The sequence below is a fragment of the Nelumbo nucifera genome, chromosome 6, assembly GCF_055504915.1.
Source record: "Nelumbo nucifera cultivar China Antique chromosome 6, China Antique-T2T, whole genome shotgun sequence".
Taxonomy (NCBI): Eukaryota; Viridiplantae; Streptophyta; class Magnoliopsida; order Proteales; family Nelumbonaceae; genus Nelumbo; species Nelumbo nucifera.
Genome location: NC_142654.1, coordinates 5,872,752 through 5,894,665, shown reverse-complemented (window position 1 = coordinate 5,894,665; position 21,914 = coordinate 5,872,752). Strand labels below are relative to the sequence as shown.

The following is a 21,914-nucleotide window of genomic DNA, read 5'->3' as shown; positions in this document are numbered from 1 at the left end:
TTCAAAAAGATGAGTCCTTTATGTCAGTTTGGTTGGGGTTTGGGAGTAAAATTGTAGATGGGGAGCATGAGAATTCTGAGAACCATGTTGAAAATTGTTATTAATTAATTAACAATAACAGTAAGTGGGAAAAGCTCTGCAACTCCTTTCGGTTGTTTCTGCTACTCATGCGCTCTGTAAACTGTAATGTCTGATCAAACAGCAGTAACAGTGTCCAGCTTTGGAGCACTACCACTTTCTTTCCATAAAAAGTGAACTAATCATAGTTTTAATCATCATAAACATCATTGTATTTTACGTTCTAATACTGTGGGTGTTTTACTGCAACTAGAGCATACTTGTACAGTACATTCCGTTCACTAGACCCATGAAAGGGTCTAATGTCCTTGTACCTGCAAATATTGATGAAATGCAGGAGGATATAACTCCTACCCACCTTCCAATGGTGTTAAGCTCTAATGAGCACTGATCTGAACTGGAGGAGGTTGGTTGGTTCTGAGGATTGGAGTTACTACTGTTTGCAGAAGATATTCTTCTAGGTTGGTAGACAATCCTTTATGTATAGCAGAAAACCCTTAACTTCTCACCTCTGTGTAATGTGTACAAGGTGAAGAATTGGATCTTTTATTTCTACGCAAAAGAAAAAAAAAGTGCATATACCCAGAGACGACACATAAATTGAGAAGGTACATGATGGTACTGATGCATGAACTCTCTTCTTTTTCAGCAAAGGCCTAGAACTTCTTCCATCCAAGAGATGGCCCACCATTTGAAACGTCGAGATCAATGACTTGATGGCCCACATGTATGGAATAGCTAGGTTCATGAGCCATTAATTATGAATCTTCTACCCATTTCAAAACAGCATATTTCTGATCAACATAATATGTACCTCTATATCTATACGTATTTATACAGATTTGTCTGTGTGTGTTTTGGTTAGAGAGAGAGAGAGAGACAGAGAGAGGTGCTTCCTGCAAATTAAGAATGGAATAAATGTAACACAGGATAGAAATAAGAAGAAATAATCAAATTAAAGATGAAACATTAAGTGCGGGTTGAAATGGGTGGAGAGGTAGTTTGAAAAAATCAAAGTGGTATGTATGGTAGCGGTAATGTAGCAGGTCTGGACTTGGGAATGGCAGGCAAGCAAGCGAGTCAGAGTGAAGAAGATAGCACACACAAGTGTTTGTCTGTTTACACAAACTTAACAAATTCTATTTTTTCTTAATTTTATAATCTCCTCAAATATACACGCTTACTGTGGCTTGGGTAGAGAGAGAGAGAGGGGGGGGGGGGGGATTCGGGGTATATACTGAGTGATTGCACATGCACCCCATGATTACAACTCAGTGAATCGGTTTTCATGGAACTTGCTTCTTTTTGTCACTGCCCAGCACCTCTGATTGTCAAGTCTTAATGTTTTTCTTCACCTTTTCTGAACAAAGGATAAATAAATTAGAGGTTTGTTCAGACTTAAGAGTGGCCCGTTGAGAAAGAGAGAGAGAGAGATTCAATACCTGAAATAGAAATGTATGCACCTAGCTGAGACACACAACTTGGAAACCCAATATCTTGCGCACAAGTTGCTTGTGCATATGTGTAGGAGAGAAGAAATGGAGAAGTTATAGAAAATTATAAACGCCCAGAGTACACAATGCTTCACCTTTCACAGAAGGAAATTGCCAAGCCTATATATTTGGTAAGAAGTTAAAGTTTACTAAACAGATCACGTAGTAGAGTTCGTCTGATTGGCCCCTCGCATCGATCGTCTTTTACTCTGGTTTCACCACTGTACTTACTCCACCATCCATTCGTTTTACGTTTTTAACAGAAACCCAAAAGACAAAGGCATTTGTTTGCCACGTGGAAAGGCTGTTAGGCCGAAACTTACGAAGTTCTTTTAGGCTTGCCAGCTGGCGCACGGATGGATGGAGATGTCCACTTGTCCAGGTTGGATTCAATTCAAGTTGGACCTTGGACCAATCACCAACCCGGTCCCGAACTAACTAACTTGACCCCACTCACTTTGACACAGAATTTAACCTAAATCAATTAATCATTCCAATGAATCAAGCCGTGCGAGTGGCTGGGAGGGATAAATTAATAAAAAAAAAACTTACGAAAACAGAAATGAAGAGAGAGAGAGAGAGAGAGAGAGAGAGAGGTGCAATAGCAAATGAAATGGTGAAACCGTGAAAGGGACTACTGAAATGGACCCTGCGTAACTGCGTTTCACATATTCACTCCTCCACTCCAAACAGCCAAACGTGTTGTATCTCTGAAAAATTCAAATCTCCTTCGTCTGAAAATTATACTTTGTTTGTAGCAAAGACGAAATCCCCAGAATCATTCCCTGGATCGCAGACCAAGATTCCTCGATCAATTTGAATTCCTCTTTACTCTTAAAAAGGTTTTTGGACTGATTTTAATTAACGGTATGCCTTGAAGATCCACGATTCCTCTGTCAGAGAGCGAGAGAGAGAGAGAGAGGGTGGTCCACGGAAAATTTTCACCTTGAGCTCGCTCTCTCAAATTGCAGAATTTAATGCCGACTGGAACAGAATCGTCGCTTTCTTCCTTGCTTCCCGCGTTATTTCTTCTACAGGACGTGAACTGTCGGCTCGGCTTACGTCACCTCACCGGCCTACTCCTACAGTAATAAAGTATGAATGAAGAGTGAGAAGAGTAAACTCCCTCTCGACCGCTTTTGTAATTTGTAGTTTTGTTTGGGTTGGATGAGGGTCAGCTCATCAACTCCTTTGGCCCATGGTCCCAGGTACTACCACACCACCAAGTGGGTAGGGCCCACCCTGCCTCATCGTTGTATTATTAGCATCCACACGTGAACAGAGCAACGTAGTGCCTACGTGGCCTCCCCTGAGTGGTTCCTTCCTCTACTCGGTCGCCTCCTTTCACATGGGAAAATGGAAATTACAACAGTAGAGCTGTAAGTGGGACCATGTCCATCTGTGATCTGTCTATAACTCCATCATCCATTATCCTCTCTTTCCCTTTTCAATAAGAAAAAATGACCAAAACTACTTGTGTTGTATGTCATCTTCATTTGGTCACAAAGAAAACATAACGGAAATCTCTAATCATATGGTTGAATCAGGGACGTCATGTCTACTGCTTTGGGTTCCAATTTCCAAAGACAAAGAGATCTATCAAGTTTAACCAGTACAACATTGACAAGTGGCAATTTTTATAAGGTGGGCCATCCTAAAATGATCAAACTGCCTTCTTTCAAACAGTGATCAATGACCACCCGGTACTGGGTTCTGGACTTCTGGGAGTGGGCAACTATTTCTTTGTTTTGTAATTTTGTTTGGGACCCACCATTGACAAGGTAAATACGTCCGAATACGGCTGTTTTTTTCTTTATTCAGAAATTTTAGGTTATATGTCTAATTGGCAATCCACTTTTTTTGAAAGAATGTGACCCATACCAATCTTTTCTGCTTTTTATGAAAGTTGTGCTTGGTTTGAGAGAAAATAAGAAACAAATAAAGAGTTGAAGGAAAGTTGTTAAGAAATTTTATTAAGAGCTTTCCTTCAATTTTCTGTAGGGGGTGCAAATTGGGTAGATTCGGATTGGGATTTTGTCAAAAATTGAATGAATTCCAGTCCAAGCTCCAAAGCAGTGCAAAATATTAAATCGGGCTAATTCAAATTGCACCCCTAATTTTCTATCCCTCTAAACCAAACATAGCCTAAAATATAGAGGTTGGACTATGAAATAGCCTTTTAATATATTTATGAATGCTACATAGCCTAAAAGATATAGAGATTGGACTATGAAATAGCCTTTTAATATATTTATGAATGCCACATAGCCTAAAAGATATGGGTTCCACTATATCAGAAATACATGATATAACAAATCAATAATCATCATAAAAATGATAATAAATCGGATAGTATTTATAAAAATTAACAGAAGGGTTTTGATTGGTTAAAGCTCTTCTGTTATCATATCCATCATGCAGGTTTGACCGCATGATGAGAAGTGTGACCGCTGTCAAAAGACTCGATGTGATCTTGTCATGTCAAATTCGGAGAGGCTTGAGGATAAGAAGATGCATTCACCGGAGTTTGTTAGTCACATTCAATAGGCTAAAGCTCAAGGCCTCAAGCACTGAAAAAGCCATGGCCATCCCTCATCGCCAGTAGCTGAAAACCTCCTTCCTTGCTCCCTTATCCTTGGCAAGCTGAACAATCACTTTCTCAGCGTTTTTCCAATAACCAGTTTCAGTAGTTCTAAATGTTCCACGCTTATCATGCGCGGCCACAATAAAGTATTACTCGTAGAGAAGGCTTGACGGAGTCTCATTAAGTGAATGTAATCGTAATGGGTCGCTACCAGATTGTGATGTCCTTCAATTGTTCTCATTGTAGGTCGCCAACAACTCTCCTATGGTCCTACTCCTCTGAAATAATTTTGGGCCACTCTGGGCACAGCCTCCATTTGAAGGTTAAAACTTAAAAAACCACGGCTGCAAGCTCTCTAACTTTGAATTGAAGCAGCGTCGAAGCTGACAATGACAATTTGTAGCGGGTGTATCCGTACTTCTCGTCCTTGTCAAGGTTCAAAATTTTTAACTGTATTGAGCCATATATATTGATCAATACGTATCGTATTGGGAGGCTATTGATACGCCTCTGTAGGGTATGATGTAACCTGATTCAGGGGGTAAATAGGCCATAAACCGATTCAATCTAACAATCGATTCATCCAGTCTGATGTGGGCAACTCAACCTCTCGTGTTCTGTTGGGTCATTTTACATTCTTTCCAGTTGCTTTTCTTCCATCCAACTGCATCATTTGTTTTCATGATTTCTGATGGGAGGCCATGAATGCGCCACAACGCCAACATCTCACTCTCTAGGTTTTTCATGGCTCCTGGGCTTGAAAAACGCGCCCACCGAAAAGACAAAAAATCCTCCTACTAATTGCCTAAATCCACATGCAACTCGACAAACTCCCATATAAAATGGGCGCCGCAGAAGGATTTCGGAAGCAAACACCCTCCTGGAATTCAGTCATCATCCATAAAACTTGACAGGTCCAACGAAACAAATACGAAGGACGCATGTCAGTATAAATTAAGGACCAGCCAAGCCATACTCTTTCATTTGGCTCTGGCATGGTCTCATGTGTTTTGGGGTGCAACTTGGGTGGGCCCAGCCCGAGCCCGAGCCCGAACTGATCCAATCCAAAATTTGACATAAATTTAATTTGAACTTTTGGTCCTCAGACTGAACTCAGGCCCAAGAAGTCAGGGTTTTTTAGTTTTTCGGCTTGTTCAAACTCAGCTCAGGTCCGAGTCCAATACGAGTGATTAAATTACAGGGTGGATTAGGCTCGAATTAGGAAGATCGGACTTCACCAGCTTAGTCCTTAAGCCCAAATTTTAGGATCGGGTCCGAGTTGACCATAAACCTGGTCCAACCCGCCTGACTTGCACCCCTACATGTGTTAGATATGAACTTGGGTTCACCGCCAAGCCAAGCATAGATAGACACCTATCTTTGGAGTCGGGACCGACTTTCCCCTTGGGATGGTCCAAAACCAGCCCAACCGACACCATGGTCCAAAAATGGGTCCAGAATTTTTGCCCGACTCTGGACCCTGGTATTCATAAATTCATATAAAGCATTTACCAAAAGCTGCAGATGCTAATAAAGTCTGATCAACACATTTAGCCAAGCCGCTCAGTTCATCAGTCCGGTCTCATTTTTCTAGCACCAATATTGGGGAATATACTTCCACAGTTCCACTAGAAACATCAATACTGACATGAGATAAACAGCAATTGATCATCTCTGTACATATTATGGATAGGCAGGTTGGAGATGTTAAAGAAGTAGCTCAAATTTTACATGGTATATGTCTCAAGGATGGCCAATTTATGGTCTGGTAGCCATCAGTTACAAGATCAGGAAAAGGATGGGCATTTCAATGGAGCTCTCAATACATTTCCAGCACCCTTCCCCTTAGAATAGCTTCTGCTTTCCTCACCTGCTTCACAGGTCCAATGATGAATACCTACATGAAGCCGGGTATTAGGACCTAAGTAAAAACATATTTTTTTGCATGATACTCTGGATATGCAAAAATCGTGGATGCAGAGTTTTCCAGAATCGAAAAAGTGTGATTTGAACATGTTCTGTATAGTGCACGAACGAACCTTGTCAGGTGGTCCCTTGGCACCTCCAATGAGAATTTCCGCACTGCAACATAACATTTGAAATAAAGAAAAAGAGAAAAATAACTGACATACGAACAACACACACACACACACGAGAGAAAGAGAGAGAGAGTACTTGCAAGATTCTTTGACTGACTGGATTGAAGCTCCCCTTCTTCCAATGACAAGTCCCATTTTTCCTGGAGGTACATTTAATACTGACAGGACCTCCTCCTCAGGCACATTCCCTTCCACAGCTAGGTCATCTGCCAGGGCACAACCCCAGTATGAAGTGATACCAAAGGAAATTGAGTGAAAACTCAATATGGGTTTCATTCCCACAGCTGTACTCATTAAGTGTAGAAGCCTTATTGATCATACAGCTCACACAAGTAATGCACTGCTCTGAAATGAAACAACACAATTGTGTTGTAGATCTGTGGATGCAACTTTTTTTAATGAGCATAGTTACATTTACAGATACTCGCTCACTATTCAGCATAGTGATCCAAAACGTGCCCAGGGTAACCTACTAGACCCCAAATCCATACTGAAGAAGAAAAGAGTCATTTTTTATACATAAGAAAAATTACCACAAAGCAGAATTTGATAATTACAATTATACTTCTCTTAGAACACAAAATGCCAGACCATTGCTTGGTTTAATGGTAACATCTCAGGTTGAGAAACATGAGAATGCAAGTTCAAGTCTGGGAGAATCACTCTGTAAAATATTAGAAAAAAAATGCCAAAGGTTAGGTAGCCCATCACTCCCAAGACCCTGATAGAAGGGACTAACATTGGGTAATAGACTTGTTTAAGCCAAAAAGGAATTCTGGTACTGAGCATGCTTGACAGCAATAAACTTTGGTTTATGTTGAATCTAATGCATTATAGAATCTTTGATATGCAACAAACTGGCAGGTTAAGCCAATTGAATGAACTATTTGTAATTTTTTTCTCTTTTGAGGAACGGCGTGTATTTAAACTAATGTAGGGAAAAAAGAGGTGTATATAGGATGAACATCAATAACAATAATATGCATACTACTCGCATTCACTATTTCTTTTTCTTTCCCCTTCTATTGAGCAAACTATACATACTGTTTTTTCAGTTAGTAAAGAAAGTTTATAGAACTACAGTATCTGTTAACCATAAAGAGGTGGATAGATCACTTAAAAAATTGTTATGGAAACATTTTCAAGTCTAATGAAAGATATCCAAACAAGTAGCTATTCAGACAAGGTCTAAGACATTTTCAAGTCCAATGAAAGATATCCAAACAAGTAGCTATTCAGACAAGGTCTAAGATTGGACTGCAACAGTTCTATCTAACTTCTCTCACATATATTCTTTTGGTTTTGGTAAGTGAATGGTCATTTGAAAAAATTATTTTCTTCTAGATCATCCTCAACCTTTTCAATTCCCCCCATTCCTTGATCCGTTTTTGGTCAAGTAAGAAAAGATTATCGTTGTGCTTTTGGGAGAGGATATCAACCTTAAAGGCCTAAACCCCAGAAGTAGAAGATCTAATAAAAGAGTATGCACAACATACAGATGTTGGCTAGACCAAATTTCAGTTATTCACAATAGATGTCAATTACAAGTCAAAGCATAATCTTTGATCCTTTCTCAAGACTCCCTATCCAAACTTTCTCATTTGAAACAATCTTGAAAATGCCTGAGAGAAAATAATTAGGAAATTATTCATCAAAAAAAAAAAAGGAAATTCAGGCATTCAACCTTAATAGATACCAATAGGCAAGGACTTGTCCTCTCAAACTAAATTAATAAATAGCCAAGATGCCCCCATCAAGTTTAATTTGAAATCTTGCACATGAAAATGAATTTTATCAGGATCTTACGCAATTATGCCACGTTAGCAATCAAACAAGAAATCAGGTTAAACATGGATTTTTCCTACATTGGACTTGATTCAGAAAACAAATTCAGAAAACAAATCAAAATAAATCATCCAAGTTACGTGCCTACATAAGTGCTCAGAAACACTTAATTTATGGAAAATTCCATGATAGCTCTCCTAGTAGGACATGCTTATCATGACAAAGAAGTGAACAGATATTGGAGAATACATGAAATATGTAGAAACCACTGATGTGGTCCCCACCTCTTTCTATTGTACTCGTATACAACTACTATGTGGTCCCCACCTCTTTCTATTGTACTCGTATACAACTACTAGTTATTTAAGTGTTAGTCCACAATTAGTTGTTAGTCTTTTATTAGGACTTTAATTGTTGTCTTTTATTAGGATTTTAATTTTGCCATGTAAGCAGTCTTATCCTTACTTCACAATTAATATAAATAGAAAGAGGGGGGCAGCAGATTAAGCATCCTCTTCTTTTCTGAAATCCTTCCTTCGAAATCTTTTTCTCTTCTTTTCTCTTTCTCCTCTCATTCTCTCCTCTCGTCCTCTTAATTTCCCATTGATTATACACCACAGCTTGAGCTGTCAGTAGTCTCATACGACTACATGGTATCAGAGACAACCTAGGAAATCTTATGATAGTCTGACATGACCGGCTGCATAAGAATTTCCTAGGGTTGGAAAATTTCCAGCAAAAAAGGATCATCGGCTGAGTCTTGGAGATTGTTGGTGAAGCATCAGAGGATGACCAGCAATCAGGAAGAGTCAGAAGGAAGAACCCTCAAGATTAGGGTTCAGACTTATCTTAGAAGGTTGCGGCCAGAGTTTTGCTGAAGTCAATCTTTTCTATTAAAAGGATTGCCTTTTCTGGTTATTTCAAAGGTTCGACTGAAAGTTTTTTCCTCCTGAACTGTTCTTGATACATCAAAAGAATAGTTTTTTTTTTTTTTGTTACTTTTTAAGAGGTGCAGCTGAACTGGTTGTGTTCTTGGCTTGTTTCTTGACCTTTGACTGGTTCTAGGTTCAAGATTCTAGTTTCTTGACTGTCGCCAATTCTAGGGCTGCAGTTAGTTTCAGCCTTACACTCTAAGTTGTACTTGGAAGGTTATCTTTTTTGGGTGGATTGCCAACCTATAAGGATAAAGTGGGTTCGGCTGATAGCAAATTATCGGTGTAATTACCCAGTCTCAGTGATACAAAAGGAATTTGTTAATCTTTTCTTGACAAAGAATGGAGTTTAAGAGCCAAAGGGAAAACTATTTAGGGGTTGATGGTGCTGGTAGCATACTTGAGAACAGTTTGCAAATTACCACTGTAAAATTTGATGGGTCAAACTACCTAGAGTGGGCCCAATCAGCCATGATGGCTATTGGGGGTAGAGGAAAGCTAAGTTATTTACTCGGAGATGTCAAGGAACCAGCCAAGGAGGACCTAGGTTCAGGAGAACTATTTGGTTATGACATGGCTGTGTAACTCCATGCAACTACATATCAGCCGAAATTATTTATGGGCAAAAACAGCTAAAGAAATTTGGGATATCATGAAAGAAACCTACTCCCAACCCCTCAATGTTGCTAGGGCCTATGAGCTAAAATGTAAGGTGAATAACCTTAAGTAAGGAGAGAAGCCAGTCTCGGTTTATTTTTCCACCTTGAAATCCTTGTGGCATGAGATCGATCAATTAGAAACAATTGAGTGGGAAAGCCAGAATGATGCACAGACCTACAGAAAGCAGGTTGAAACCAATAGGGTATTTGAGTTTCTAGCTGGTCTGAATTTTGAGTATGACATTCTGAGACAACAGCTTCTAACAAGAGACGGTGTGACTCTATCACAAGCTTACTCTCTAGTGCACAGGGAAGAAAGTAGAAGGAAAGTTATGTTATAGCATTCGCCCCTTGAATCAGCCTTGGCAGCAACTAAACCCAAGTTTGGGGGGGGGGGGGAAAGGAGAGAGATATGAAGAAGGAAGACAAGAAGGACCTAATATGTGAACATTGCAAGAAACCTAAGCATACCAAAGAAACCTGTTGAAAGCTACATCCTCATCTAGTTCCCACAAAACTCAGGAACAAAAAGGGGAATGCTAATACAACTGTTACTACTGATTGTGGAACCTCATCAGGCACAAAAGTAGCACCACTAGACACTCTAGCTGCTGCCCGAGATGCCTTGACTCAGTTGGAAAAGGAGGTTGGTAATTCAGCATCATCATCTCAGCCAGTCACAACATCAGCTCCTCCCACCTCAACATTTGCTCATTCAGGTACACGGGCCTCAGTTTATCATGCTTCAGCTCCAGGTAACACTGAACATTGTTGGGTAATAGACTCAGGTGCATCTGATCATATTTGGTTTGCCTTCACTATTTACTCTACCTATCACTTATCCTCTGGTAAAGACAAGATGTCTATTGCTGATGGATCACTTGTTCCCATTTCTGGCAAGGGAGACATCAAGTTGTCTAGTGCCATTTCCCTGTCTTCTGTTCTGCATGTTCCTAAACTTAGCACCAATTTACTTTCAGTTAGCAGCATTACTAAAAACCAGAATTGCTCAGTAACCTTTTTTTCCTTATCGATGTGTTTTTCAGAACTTGGAGACAAAGAAGGTGATTGGGACTGGCCGTGAGACAAATGGAGTCTATCTGCTTGGAGAAAGTTCACAGTGAGACGGTAGTAAAGTTAGAGGGTCTTTTGTTTCTCAGTCTATTGGTCAAGTCATGCTTTGGCATAACCGATTGGGTCATTTATCCTTTAGGTCTTTGAAAAGCTTGTTTCCTAGTTTATTTGAACCTATCCAGATGTCCAATTTAAAGTGTGAAAGTTGTGAACTTGCAAAGCATTGTAGAACAACCTATTCATTAAGTAATAAGAGAAGTAGTGTTCCTTTTTACATTGTGCATACCGATGTTTGGGGACCATATCACATCACTGCTATGGGGGGGTACAGATACTTTTTGTTGTTTGTTGATGACTACACCCAGTTTTCTTGGGTCTACTTGATGCATTCTCGAGATGAGGTCCCTACCCTAACCCAGACCTTTCATCAGATGATTTTAACCCAGTTTGGGGTAAAAATCAAAATTTTTAGATCCGATAATGCGAGAGAATACTTTTAAACATCACTAGCCTCTTATTTTCTTGACCATGGGGTTATCCATCAGAGTACCTGCCCTCATACCCCTCAGCAGAATGGGGTGGCTGAGAGAAAGAATAGGCACATATTGGAAGTAGCTAGAAGTATCATATTCAACTCCAATGTCCTATACATTTCTGGGGAGATGCCATTCTCAATAGTTGTGTATCTCATCAACCGAATTCCTTCACGGGTTTTTGACATAAAACCCCCATTCACTATTTTATATCCTGATAAAGAGTTGTTTTTTGTCCCTCTTAAAACCTTTGGTTGTACCTGCTTCGTGCAAACTCTTGGCCCTCACTGTTCCAAATTTGACCCTAAAGCCTCAAAATGTATTTTCCTTGGTTATGCACAAACTCAAAAGGGATACTGCTGCTACGAACCTGCTTCAAGAAAGAGATTTGTATCCATGGATGTTACTTTCTTTGAGGATGTACCTTATTACTCTAGGGTTTCTTCTCAGGGGAAGAGTAGTATGGTTGGGGATAACACATCAGAAGTCCTTTTACCTGTTCCATTGAGTGAAGAGAGGTGTAATGGGAAGGGTTGTCAAAAATGTTGGGATTTGAGAGTTTATCACAAAAGATGGAGGCAGGTTGATTTCGGTTATCAGTAGTCCAAGCCAGCCCCAATTCCTTCTGAAGATCCAGATCCAGGTACTACATCTCTTCCAGCTCCCATTACAAATGAGCCTTCTGCTGTTGAGCCTTCTCCATCTTCTGAGCTCTCACTTCCATTGAATGACCTTGACCTTCCCATTGCAGTCCGTAAAGGCAAACGCCGTTGCACCTCATCCACAGCCTACTGCATCTCACAATTCTTGCCCTATGATCACCTGTCTCCCTCCTACAAGTCCTTTCTTACACCAATTGTTGATATTCCCATTCCCAGAACAATACAGGAAGCCTTGACCATTCCTGAGTGGAAAGATGCAATGAAGGTAGAAATGGATGCCCTTCTGAGAAACAATACCTAGGAGCTAGTTGATCAACCCAAAGGGAAGAGACCAGTTGGATGTAGATGGGTGTTTACTGTGAAACATAATGTTGATGGTAAAAATGGATGTTAAAAATGTCTTCCTCAATGGAGACTTGCAAGAAGAAGTGTACATGCAGTTTACCTCCTAGTTTTTATAGTACAGAGATAGGTAAGAAGGTTTGTCGGTTGAATAAAGCTTTGTATGGACTAAAACAGTCCCCCAGAGCTTGGTTTGATAGATTCAAACAAGCCCTTGAAAAGTTTGGCTATGTGCAGGCTCAATCAGATCACACTTTGTTTATTAAGAAAGTTGATACTTCCTTGACTCTACTTGCTATATATGTGGATGGCATTGTAGTAACAGGGAGTGATAACAGCGAAATTGAGTCTCTTAAGAAACTTCTCCATCAAGAATTTGAGGTAAAGGACCTGGGAGAGCTACGATATTTCTTGGGTATTGAAGTAGCTCGGTCCAAGCATGGAATCTTTGTTTCTCAAAGGAAGTATGTCCTTGATTTGTTAGAAGAAACATGAAAGTTGGGTGTTAAGCCAGTTGACACACCTATTGAACAGAATCACAAGATTAGTGCAAAAGGTGGAGAGCCTCTTGAAGATAAAGCTATGTTCCAAAGATTAGTTGGTAAACTACTATATCTTTGTCTTACACGACCAGACATCAGCTATGCAATCAATATATGCACTCTCCCAGAACTACCCACCTACTTGTTGTTGAGAGGATATTGGCATATTTAAAGAGGTGTCCAGGCAGAAGTGTACTATTTAAGGATAATAATCACATGAAGATAGAAGTTTACACAGATGCAGATTGGGCCGGTTGTGTTGATGATAGAAGGTCTACCTATGGATATTACGCCTTTGTAGGAGGTAACCTTGTTTCTTGGAGTAAGAAACAAAATGTTGTTTCTCGTTCCAGTGCTGAAACTGAATATCGGTCCATGGAAAATGGTGTGGCTGAAATACTATGGTTGAAATCATTGTTTGATGAATTGGGTATACCTATGAGAAACCTCTAATGTTGTACTATGATAATCAGGCTGCTATTAATATAGCTCATAACCCGGTATAACATGACAGAACCAAGCACATTGAAGTCGATCGACATTTTATTAGGGAAAGGGTTGCATCTCAAGAAGTCTGTCTTCTATATATCAGCTCCAACATGCAGCTTGCTGATATTCTCACCAAGGCAGTTTCAAAGAAGAAGTTAGAAGCAGATCTATGCAAGTTGGGAATGACAAACATCTATTCCCAACTTGAGGGTGAGTGTAGAAACCACTGATGTGGTCCCCACCTCTTTCTATTGTACTCGTATGCAACTACTATGTGGTCCCCATCTCTTTCTATTGTACTCATATACAACTACTAGTTATTTAAGTGTCAGTCCACAATTAGTTGTTAGTCTTTTATTAGGACTTTAGTCTTTTATTAGGACTTTAATTGTTGTCTTTTATTAGGATTTTAATTTTGCCATGTAAGCAGTCTTATCCTTACTTCAGAATTAATATAAATAGAAAGAGGGGGGCGACAGATTAAGCATCCTCTTCTTTTTGTTGAGACACAAATAAAGGGAATACAAGTGTACAAGAAAAGGCCATGCCAGCCTTTAAGTAATGTAACTAACAGCCAACCACTAGAACAAACTAAATAACAAACTGGACAAGTGGAGAGGTTGGTATAACAGAATTGTAACAGAAGTGTATAAATAAGGAAAGGAAGCTAGGAGGGGAATTATTGATTTTGGGAATACAATCTCTCTCTCTCTCTCTCTCGTTCAGGAAGCAGGCTTCCTCGAAAAAGTCCCTGAGTTAGGCAGTTCCTAACAAGTTGGTCTCAGAGCCAAGATGCCAAGCACAAGGTCGTCTGCAATGGAGAACAGGGTCGACAACATGGAAGGAGAAATGCAAAGAATATCGGCTGACGTCAAAGAAATCAAAGAAAGCTTTGCATCCCTGCTTGAACGACTAGAACAGGCACCACCCGTGCCGAATCGGGAAGAGCGCAGTGACACCAGTCATCGAAGCGGATCAAGAACAGCAAGAATCAAGTTTCCCATCTTTGTAGGGGGAGATCCCACATCCTGGCTTCTGCGAATAGAAAGATACTTTGATTACCACGACACGCAGGGACCTAATCGTGTTCCATTAGCTTCCGCACACCTAGAAGGAGAGGCGATCGTCTAGTACCAGTGGTACCGGCGACGACACCCAAGAGCCACATGGGCGGACTTCACCGATGCCTTAACCATGCGATTTAGAGTCTCGGCTTTTGAGAACTATGATGAAAGCCTCGCTAAGCTATGACAGACCAACTCCGTCCAAGATTATCAGATGGCATTCGAAAGGTTAGCTGTGCACGTGCAAGGCTGGCCAGAAAACGCACTTGTCGGCAGTTTTGTTGGTGGACTCAGGGAAGAATTGCAGATGGAGGTAAAAGCCATGCAGCCCACCACCGTTCTTGACGCAACAGCATTAGCTCAACTACATGAAGACAAATTGAATCGAGCAAGAATGATTAATCGACCTCTGGGAGCTGTGGTCAGACCAGGTATACCGAACCCAGAACCAGGTATATTGGGTAAACCGGAGTCCAAACCAATAGGAATCACAGGCAAGGACACCAACTCTGGTTCAAGCCCCGACTCAGCCAAGAGGTTAACCTGGGCTGAGATGCAAGCCCGACAGAAAAAGGGCCTTTTTATGCATGTGGAGACAAATTTGGGTCGGGCCATCGCTGTAAGATCCCTCAAGTTTTCTTCCTGCAACCTGAAACCGAAAACGTCGAGCAATCAACAGACATTGAAGAGCCAATGGACAACCAAGAATGGGGGCAATGAACAAAGGAATACCTGGAAGTATCCCTGCAAGCCTTGACCGGTCTTGCTTCTTCTCAAACTATGAGTAATCGGACTAGTACAAGGGCGCCATGTGTCGGTTCTGATAGACAGTGGCAGCACTCCCAATTTCATTACACAAACATTGGTCAGACAACTAAGAATTCCGGTCCAACCATGTACAGCATTCCGGGTGCACGTAGCTAATGGGAGTAACCTGGTGTGCGACAGTATGTGCACAGAATTAAAAATGAAGATACAAGGACATGAGTTCGAGGTAGATCTACACCCCCTGGAAATCAGTGGAGTAGATGTAGTTCTCGGAGTCCAATGGTTGAGGCAACCAGGACCAGTGATATGTGATTGGGCCCGTCTCACCATGGATTTCCAAGTGGGCAGCTCATAGGTGCATATTCAAGGGCAGCTGTCCAAGGGTCCAGGACCCATTAGTCTTGCCACCCTAAGGAAACAGGTAGCAGACCCAGCCCACATCATTTTAATGCAGATAGACTCCCACGGGAACGGCCCCATTCTAGCCCAAGGAAGCAGATCCGAAGAAGGCCACACACAACTACAGCAGCTACTTCAGAAGTTTTCAATGATCTTCCAAGAGCCTAAGGAACTACCACCGAAACGTGCCCATGATCATTGCATTCCATTGCTGCCCGGAACTGCACCAACAAATGTAAGGCCCTATCGTTACCCCTATTTTCAGAAACTAGAGATTGAGAGGCAAGTGCAAGATATGCTTGATAGAAAAATTATACAACCCAACCAAAGCCCATTCTCCTCACCAGTATTACTTGTGAAAAAGAAGGATGGGACATGGCGGTTTTGTATAGACTATAGGGCTCTGAACAACATTACTATGAAGGATCGATTTCCCATACCGGTAATCGATGAACTACTAGATGAACTCGACAGGGCCACCATATTCTCTAAACTAGACCTGAGATCAGGATATCATCAAATTCGGGTCCATGAGGGAGACATCCACAAGACTGCCTTTCCTACACACAAAGGGCATTATGAGTTTCTGGTCATGCCGTTTGGGTTGACCAATGCGCCAGCTACATTACAAGCACTTATGAATGACATATTTCGACCCCATTTGCGCAAATTTATACTCATTTTTTGTTATGATATACTTGTATATAGCGCTACATGGGACGAACACCTAGTACATCTACAAATCACCTTGGAACTACTAAGGACTCATAAACTCTTTGCAAAGGAGTCAAAGTGCGCATTTGGACAGACGCAAGTACACTATTTAGGGCACATAGTCGAAAACGGCATTGTAGCAGCAGACCCGGAAAAGATCTCAAGCATGATAAATTGGCCCCGACCTCAAAATGTTAAGGAGTTACGGGGCTTCTTGGGTCTAACAGGGTACTACCGACGATTCATCAGAGGGTATGGACTGATTGTTGCCCCCTTGACAAGCTTACTTAAGAAGAATGGGTTCTGCTGGACTAGGGAGGCCCAACAGGCCTTCGAGACACTCAAAACAACTGTCTCGTCCCCACCGATGCTCACACTTCCAGACTTCTCAAAGGACTTCATCATTGAATGTGATGCGTCAAGCCAAGGAGTTGGTGCAGTCCTCATGCAAGAAGAAAGGCCACTAGCGTTTTTCAGCAAAGCAATGAAAGCACAAAAATGGGCCAAGTCAGTATACGAATGCAAACTGATAGCAATTGTTCTCGCAGTTCAGAGGTGGCGGCCCTACCTTCTAGGGAGGAGGTTCATCATACGAACTGACCACCAGAGCCTGAAATTTCTATTGGAGAAGTCCGTACTATCCCCAAAACAGCAACGATGGATAGCCAAATTACTCGGCTACGATTATGTCATTAAGTACAAGGCAGGGCACACTAACAAGGTGGCGGATGCACTGTCACACCAACCACAACTATTTCCATTACTTCTCACGGGCCCAACATGTTCTATCATGGGTCAGCTAAGGGAAGAAGCTGAAAGGCACCCACAACTGAGCAAGCTGCGTTCACAGGTCCAAGAGGACCCTACTAGCCACCCAGGGTACACAGTGGAGAATAACTTGTTATTGTATAAACGCCGAATGGTGATACCACAGGATTCAGCCCATATTTAGCAGCTTCTGGAAGTGTTCCACTCATCACCAGCAGGAGGACACTCAGGGATCCTGTGCACTTACAAGAGACTAGCCACCCAATTCCACTAGAAAGGCATGCGGAATTCGGTCCAAAAATTCATAGTCGAATGCGTCATTTGCCAGAAAAATAAGGCGGATACCCAGTCTCCAGCAGGACTGCTACAACCACTCCCAATTCTTACACAAGTGTGGGCAGATATATCCATGGACTTCATAACGGGGCTTCCCCTTTCCTATGGCAAGTCCATCATTCTCATAGTGGTTGATAGATTCACCAAATACTGCCATTTTCTCCCTCTTTCCCACCCCTTTACAGCCTCAATGGTGGCTGAGATTTTTACTAAGGAGGTCGCACGACTGCATGGTACCCCTAACTCTATTGTCTCAGACCGCAACCCTATTTTTATGAGTCGTTTCTGGGCAGAACTTTTTCGACTACAGGGAGTGAAACTCTTCAAATCTACCAGCTACCACCCTCAAACAGACGGGCAGACTGAGGTGGTCAACTGGAGTTTGGAAACCTATCTAAGGTGCTATGCAGGGGATAGGCCACGTCAGTGGCTCAAGTGGCTTCATTGGGCAGAATGGTGGTACAATACCACGTATCACAGTGCAGCAGGAATGACTCCCTTCCGGGCTCTATATGGACGGAACCCACCTCCCCTACTCCCATATGAGAAAGGGTCTACAGCAGTAGCAGCAGTGGAAGACCAACTCCTCCAACGAGATAGGGTGTTACAAGATCTCAAATCCCACCTCCATCGAGCCCAACAATGGATGGCAGACTCCTACAACAGAAAGCATAGGCCTGTCCAGCACCAGATTGGGGAGCAAGTCTTCCTTAAACTACAACCATACAAGCAAGTTTCAGTAGCAGGCCACAGGTGGAACAAACTGAGCCCAAGGTACTTCGGCCCATTTCGGATTGTGGAACGCATTGGGTCTATGGCATACAGGCTTGACCTCCTAGCAACATCAAAATTGCACCCTGTATTCCATGTAGTTGTTGTTAGTGTTAAGATGCTAACAGGGGCAATAACAATGTTGTGAGGATTATTTAATTGTTATTTTATAGTTGTTGTTAGTGTTAAGATGCTGTCAGTCAGTTATTTTCTTTCTTTCTTATTAGTTTGTTTCTAGGGAGTGCCGCCAGGGGCATACTTGTAATCTCCCATTCCTTTTATATTAAGTTAATATAAATAACTAAACTGGCGGCAGCCAGTAGTTGTAGGTTTTTTGTCTCTCAATCATATCTTCCTCTTCTTCTCTTTCTCTCTCTCTCTCATCTCTCTCTCTCTCTCCATGAATGATTACATGGTATCAGAGCATAATTGTGGGCTATAAAGAACCATTACTCTCATCTGAACCAAGCTCTATTCTCAGTTTCTTTTTTTTTTCTCTCTTGATCTCTTGGACGTGGAAGACAGAGAAGCCTAATCGGACTGGTTAGGTCCCTTGCGGCTGCTTTCTTTTTTGTCTCTCAATCATACCTTCCTTTTCTTCTCTTTCTCTCTCTCCATGAATGATTACATGGTATCAGAGCATAATTCTGGGCTATAAAGAACCATTACTCTCATTTGAACCAAGCTCTATTCTCAGTTTCTTTTTTTTTCTCTCTTGATCTCTTGGACGTGGAAGACAGAGAAACCTAATCGGACTGATCAGGTCACTTGCAGCTGCTTTCTTTGGGTTCTTCCTTGGTCATAACACCAAGGAAACCCTAGTAGAAGAGGGGCAATGCTGTAAAGGCTCTCTTCTCTTTGTTCAATGCTGTGAAAATTGATTTCTGGGTTTGCACCTTCGTACAGGTGTTGGACAGGGTATGTGTTCCTTGTTTTTTTTCTGTGGTCAATGGTGTGAAGGCCTTGTTTTTTGGGTTTACACCCTTGTACAGACGCTGGACTGTTAGTAAGCATGCACTGTAGTCAAACTGCTAGTAGACTGTTTTAACGACTGGTTGCTGGACTGATTACTGGGCTGTTCTGATAACCAAACTAGCACTGGGCTGATTTCAGCAGTTTTTTTTATCTTTCCAGAAGTAAAATTCTTGGGGGTTTAGCACTCTGATTGTGGCTGTGGTGTAGTTGTGTGGGATCTGGTCTGGTACACTTGTGATTCTGGTTCTTGTAGTGTAGACTCTCTTCCTCAATGGCAAACTATGATTCAGCTTCATCTGGGGTTACACCAACCCGTAGCACAGCTGGTATGGGAAGTGAAAACATGATGTTTCCCATGCCCATTACCCCTTTAAATGGTCTAAACTACCTAGAGTGGGCTAAAAGTGTAAAACTTTATGTAATGGCAAGGGGAAAAGCTTGTTACATAAATGGGAGGGTGAAAGAACCCAAGAGTGAGACAGCTGAACATGATAGGTGGGACCAAGAAAACAGTATGGTGATGTCTTGGCTCCTTGCAGCCATGGAACCTGATGTGAAGAACTTTATGTGGGCAGACATCGCTAATGAGATTTGGGAACAGGCCAAAACTACCTGTTAACAAGTGTATTATATGGACTGTACACAGGCTTAGTACCCGCAGGGGTATTTTCGTAATTCTGTAGACATATTGTTATGTACGGCCAGAATAATATAAATAGAAAGCTTCACTTGACTGAAGCTAAGTTTTGTTGAGGCCTTAACTCAGTTGCCTCTTCTTCTTCTTCCTCTTCTCCTTTTCTTCTTCTTTTCTCCTTCTTTTCTTCTTCTTCTTGGTCTCCTGCTCAACATGGTATCAGAGCAGGTCCGTCCAGGCCTAGAAAACAACTAGCTGAGATCTCTCTCCACTGCTGCAAAGGAGCTATAGTACTGATGCTTGAAGACAAGGAAGAGGAAGCTTTTCTAGTGCTGCGGTTAGTCTCCACTGCCGAGTAGGGCTCTGCTACAAGTATGCTGACTGTTCAACTTCCTAGCACAGAAAAAAGGTTCGGCTACATGTATTTTTTGCTGGTAACTGGGTTGCTTCGGCTAAGAGGACTGTAGAAATCCATCCCAGATGTTCGAAGGAAGGCTCTGACCTGAAGGGAAGTTCGAGTTCATGACTGTACTGCCTATTGCTGGTACTGAACCTTTTTTTCCCTGTTTATGGCTTCTTGCACGACTGTTAATGTCCCAGAATCTGAGTAGGGACTGTTCCCCTTCCTCCGATTGTATGTTGCCCTAGTCTGCTCTCTAAGGGGCTGTTGATGAACCCTAGAACTTGAGTGACTGTTCGGCTGCCCTGGAAAGTGGATATCAGCCGATTAGGTGTGGTGAATCACCACTTGTATTGCTGTTCCTACTGTGTTTTTTTTGGGGCTGAGAAGCTGTATCAAAGTTGTGAACTGTAGGTCATTCAGACCTGGTTACACTGCATGTGCAGTTCGTATATTGTTCTGTGGACTCCTACACAGTGTAGGTCATAAACCCTAGTACTGCAGCTGCAGTGTTTGTGCTTGGTTCTCTATGAGGCCGAAAATCAGCAAGTGTCTAGTTGTGGACTGTTGCAGCTCTGTAAGACTGTGCTTTGGTTTTGTGTATTTCTAAACTGAGAATCATGAGTAGTGAAGATTCAGCTACATCCGGAATCTCCACAATGCTGAATGGAATGAGTGGGAACAGTGACCAATCCTTCCCTATGGTTGTTGTTCCTCTTGACGGGTTAAACTACCTAGAGTGGTCAAGGGGGATCAAGCTATACATAACTGCAAGGGGAAAAGTAGGCTACATAAATGGAAGAATCAAAGAACCACCTTCTGGAAATGCAGAACATGATAGATGGGATCAAGAGAACAGTATGGTTATGTCATGGCTTTTGATCTCCATGCAACCGCAAATAAGGAAGAACTTCATGTGGGCTGAAACTGCAAATGAGATCTGGGATCAGGCAAAGTCCACATATTCCGAACTTCGACACTATGCCAAAATTTATCAACTGCAAGCAGCTTCATCTACTTGTAAACAGGGGGAGAGGAGTTTATCAGTTTATTACTCTGACCTGACAACTGTTTGAAAGGAGCTGGACCATTACCAGAATATTGAGTGGAAGTGTGAGGAAAATGCAAAATTGTATAAGAAACTTGTCTCACAGCAAAGAGTGTTTGCCTTTTTACATGGTCTCAATCCTATCTATGAACCCATCAGAGTACAAATTCTAAGTTCTAAGGATCTTCCTTCAATTCAGGAGGTCTATGCACTTGTCCAATTTGAAGAGAGCAGAAGGAACTTGATGAACAGCACCGGAGGGGATGCAATTGTGTTGGCGGCAAAGGGGGGTCCCTCTACTAGTGGTGGACCTTGTTTCAAGAGATGGGATCTCTAGAAGAAAGTAGAAGATAAGGAAAAATTGTGGTGCACTAATTGTCAAAAGCCCCGGCACACCAAAGATACTTGTTGGGATAGATACTTGTTGGGATCTCCATGGGAAACTGATGTGGGCTCAGGATTTACCCAAGAAGCAAGGCTCAGATGGTATTAGAAGACCCGGGCAGCAAGGTACCAAGAAACACCACATGGCCAATATGGTTACTCGGGAGAATCAGCCCTCCACCTCCACTGTGACTCAACCACCACAAAATTGTGGTGCACTAATTGTCAGAAGCCCCGGCACACCAAAGATACTTGTTGGGATCTCCATGGGAAACCGAAGTGGGCTCAGGATTTACCTAAGAAGCAAGGCTCAGATGGTATTAGAAGACCCGGGCAGCAAGGTACCAAGAAACACCACATGGCCAATATGGTTACTCGGGA

At 41.9% G+C, this 21,914-nt stretch overlaps 1 protein-coding gene across 5 annotated transcripts in view; it reads right to left on the bottom strand.

Annotated features, from left to right (window-relative positions):
* Positions 1-5,682: 5,682 nt before the first annotated feature.
* The window catches only part of LOC104604449 (uncharacterized), a 38,296-nt gene continuing 22,064 nt past the window's right edge, over positions 5,683-21,914 (bottom strand). For 2 of the 5 annotated variants that reach the window (XM_010268781.3, XM_010268783.3), the window contains exons 8-10: positions 6,331-6,460; positions 6,195-6,237; positions 5,683-6,052 (exon numbers count right to left, since the gene is read on the bottom strand). In XM_010268781.3, the coding sequence (XP_010267083.1) occupies positions 5,975-6,052; positions 6,195-6,237; positions 6,331-6,460 (251 nt within the window). In that variant the 3' untranslated portion in view covers positions 5,683-5,974. Of the gene's footprint in view, positions 6,053-6,194; positions 6,238-6,330; positions 6,461-6,482; positions 6,632-6,682; positions 6,919-21,914 lie in introns of those variants that run through there. The other 3 variants (XM_088889953.1, XM_088889955.1, XM_088889954.1) reach the window with 2 other exon arrangements.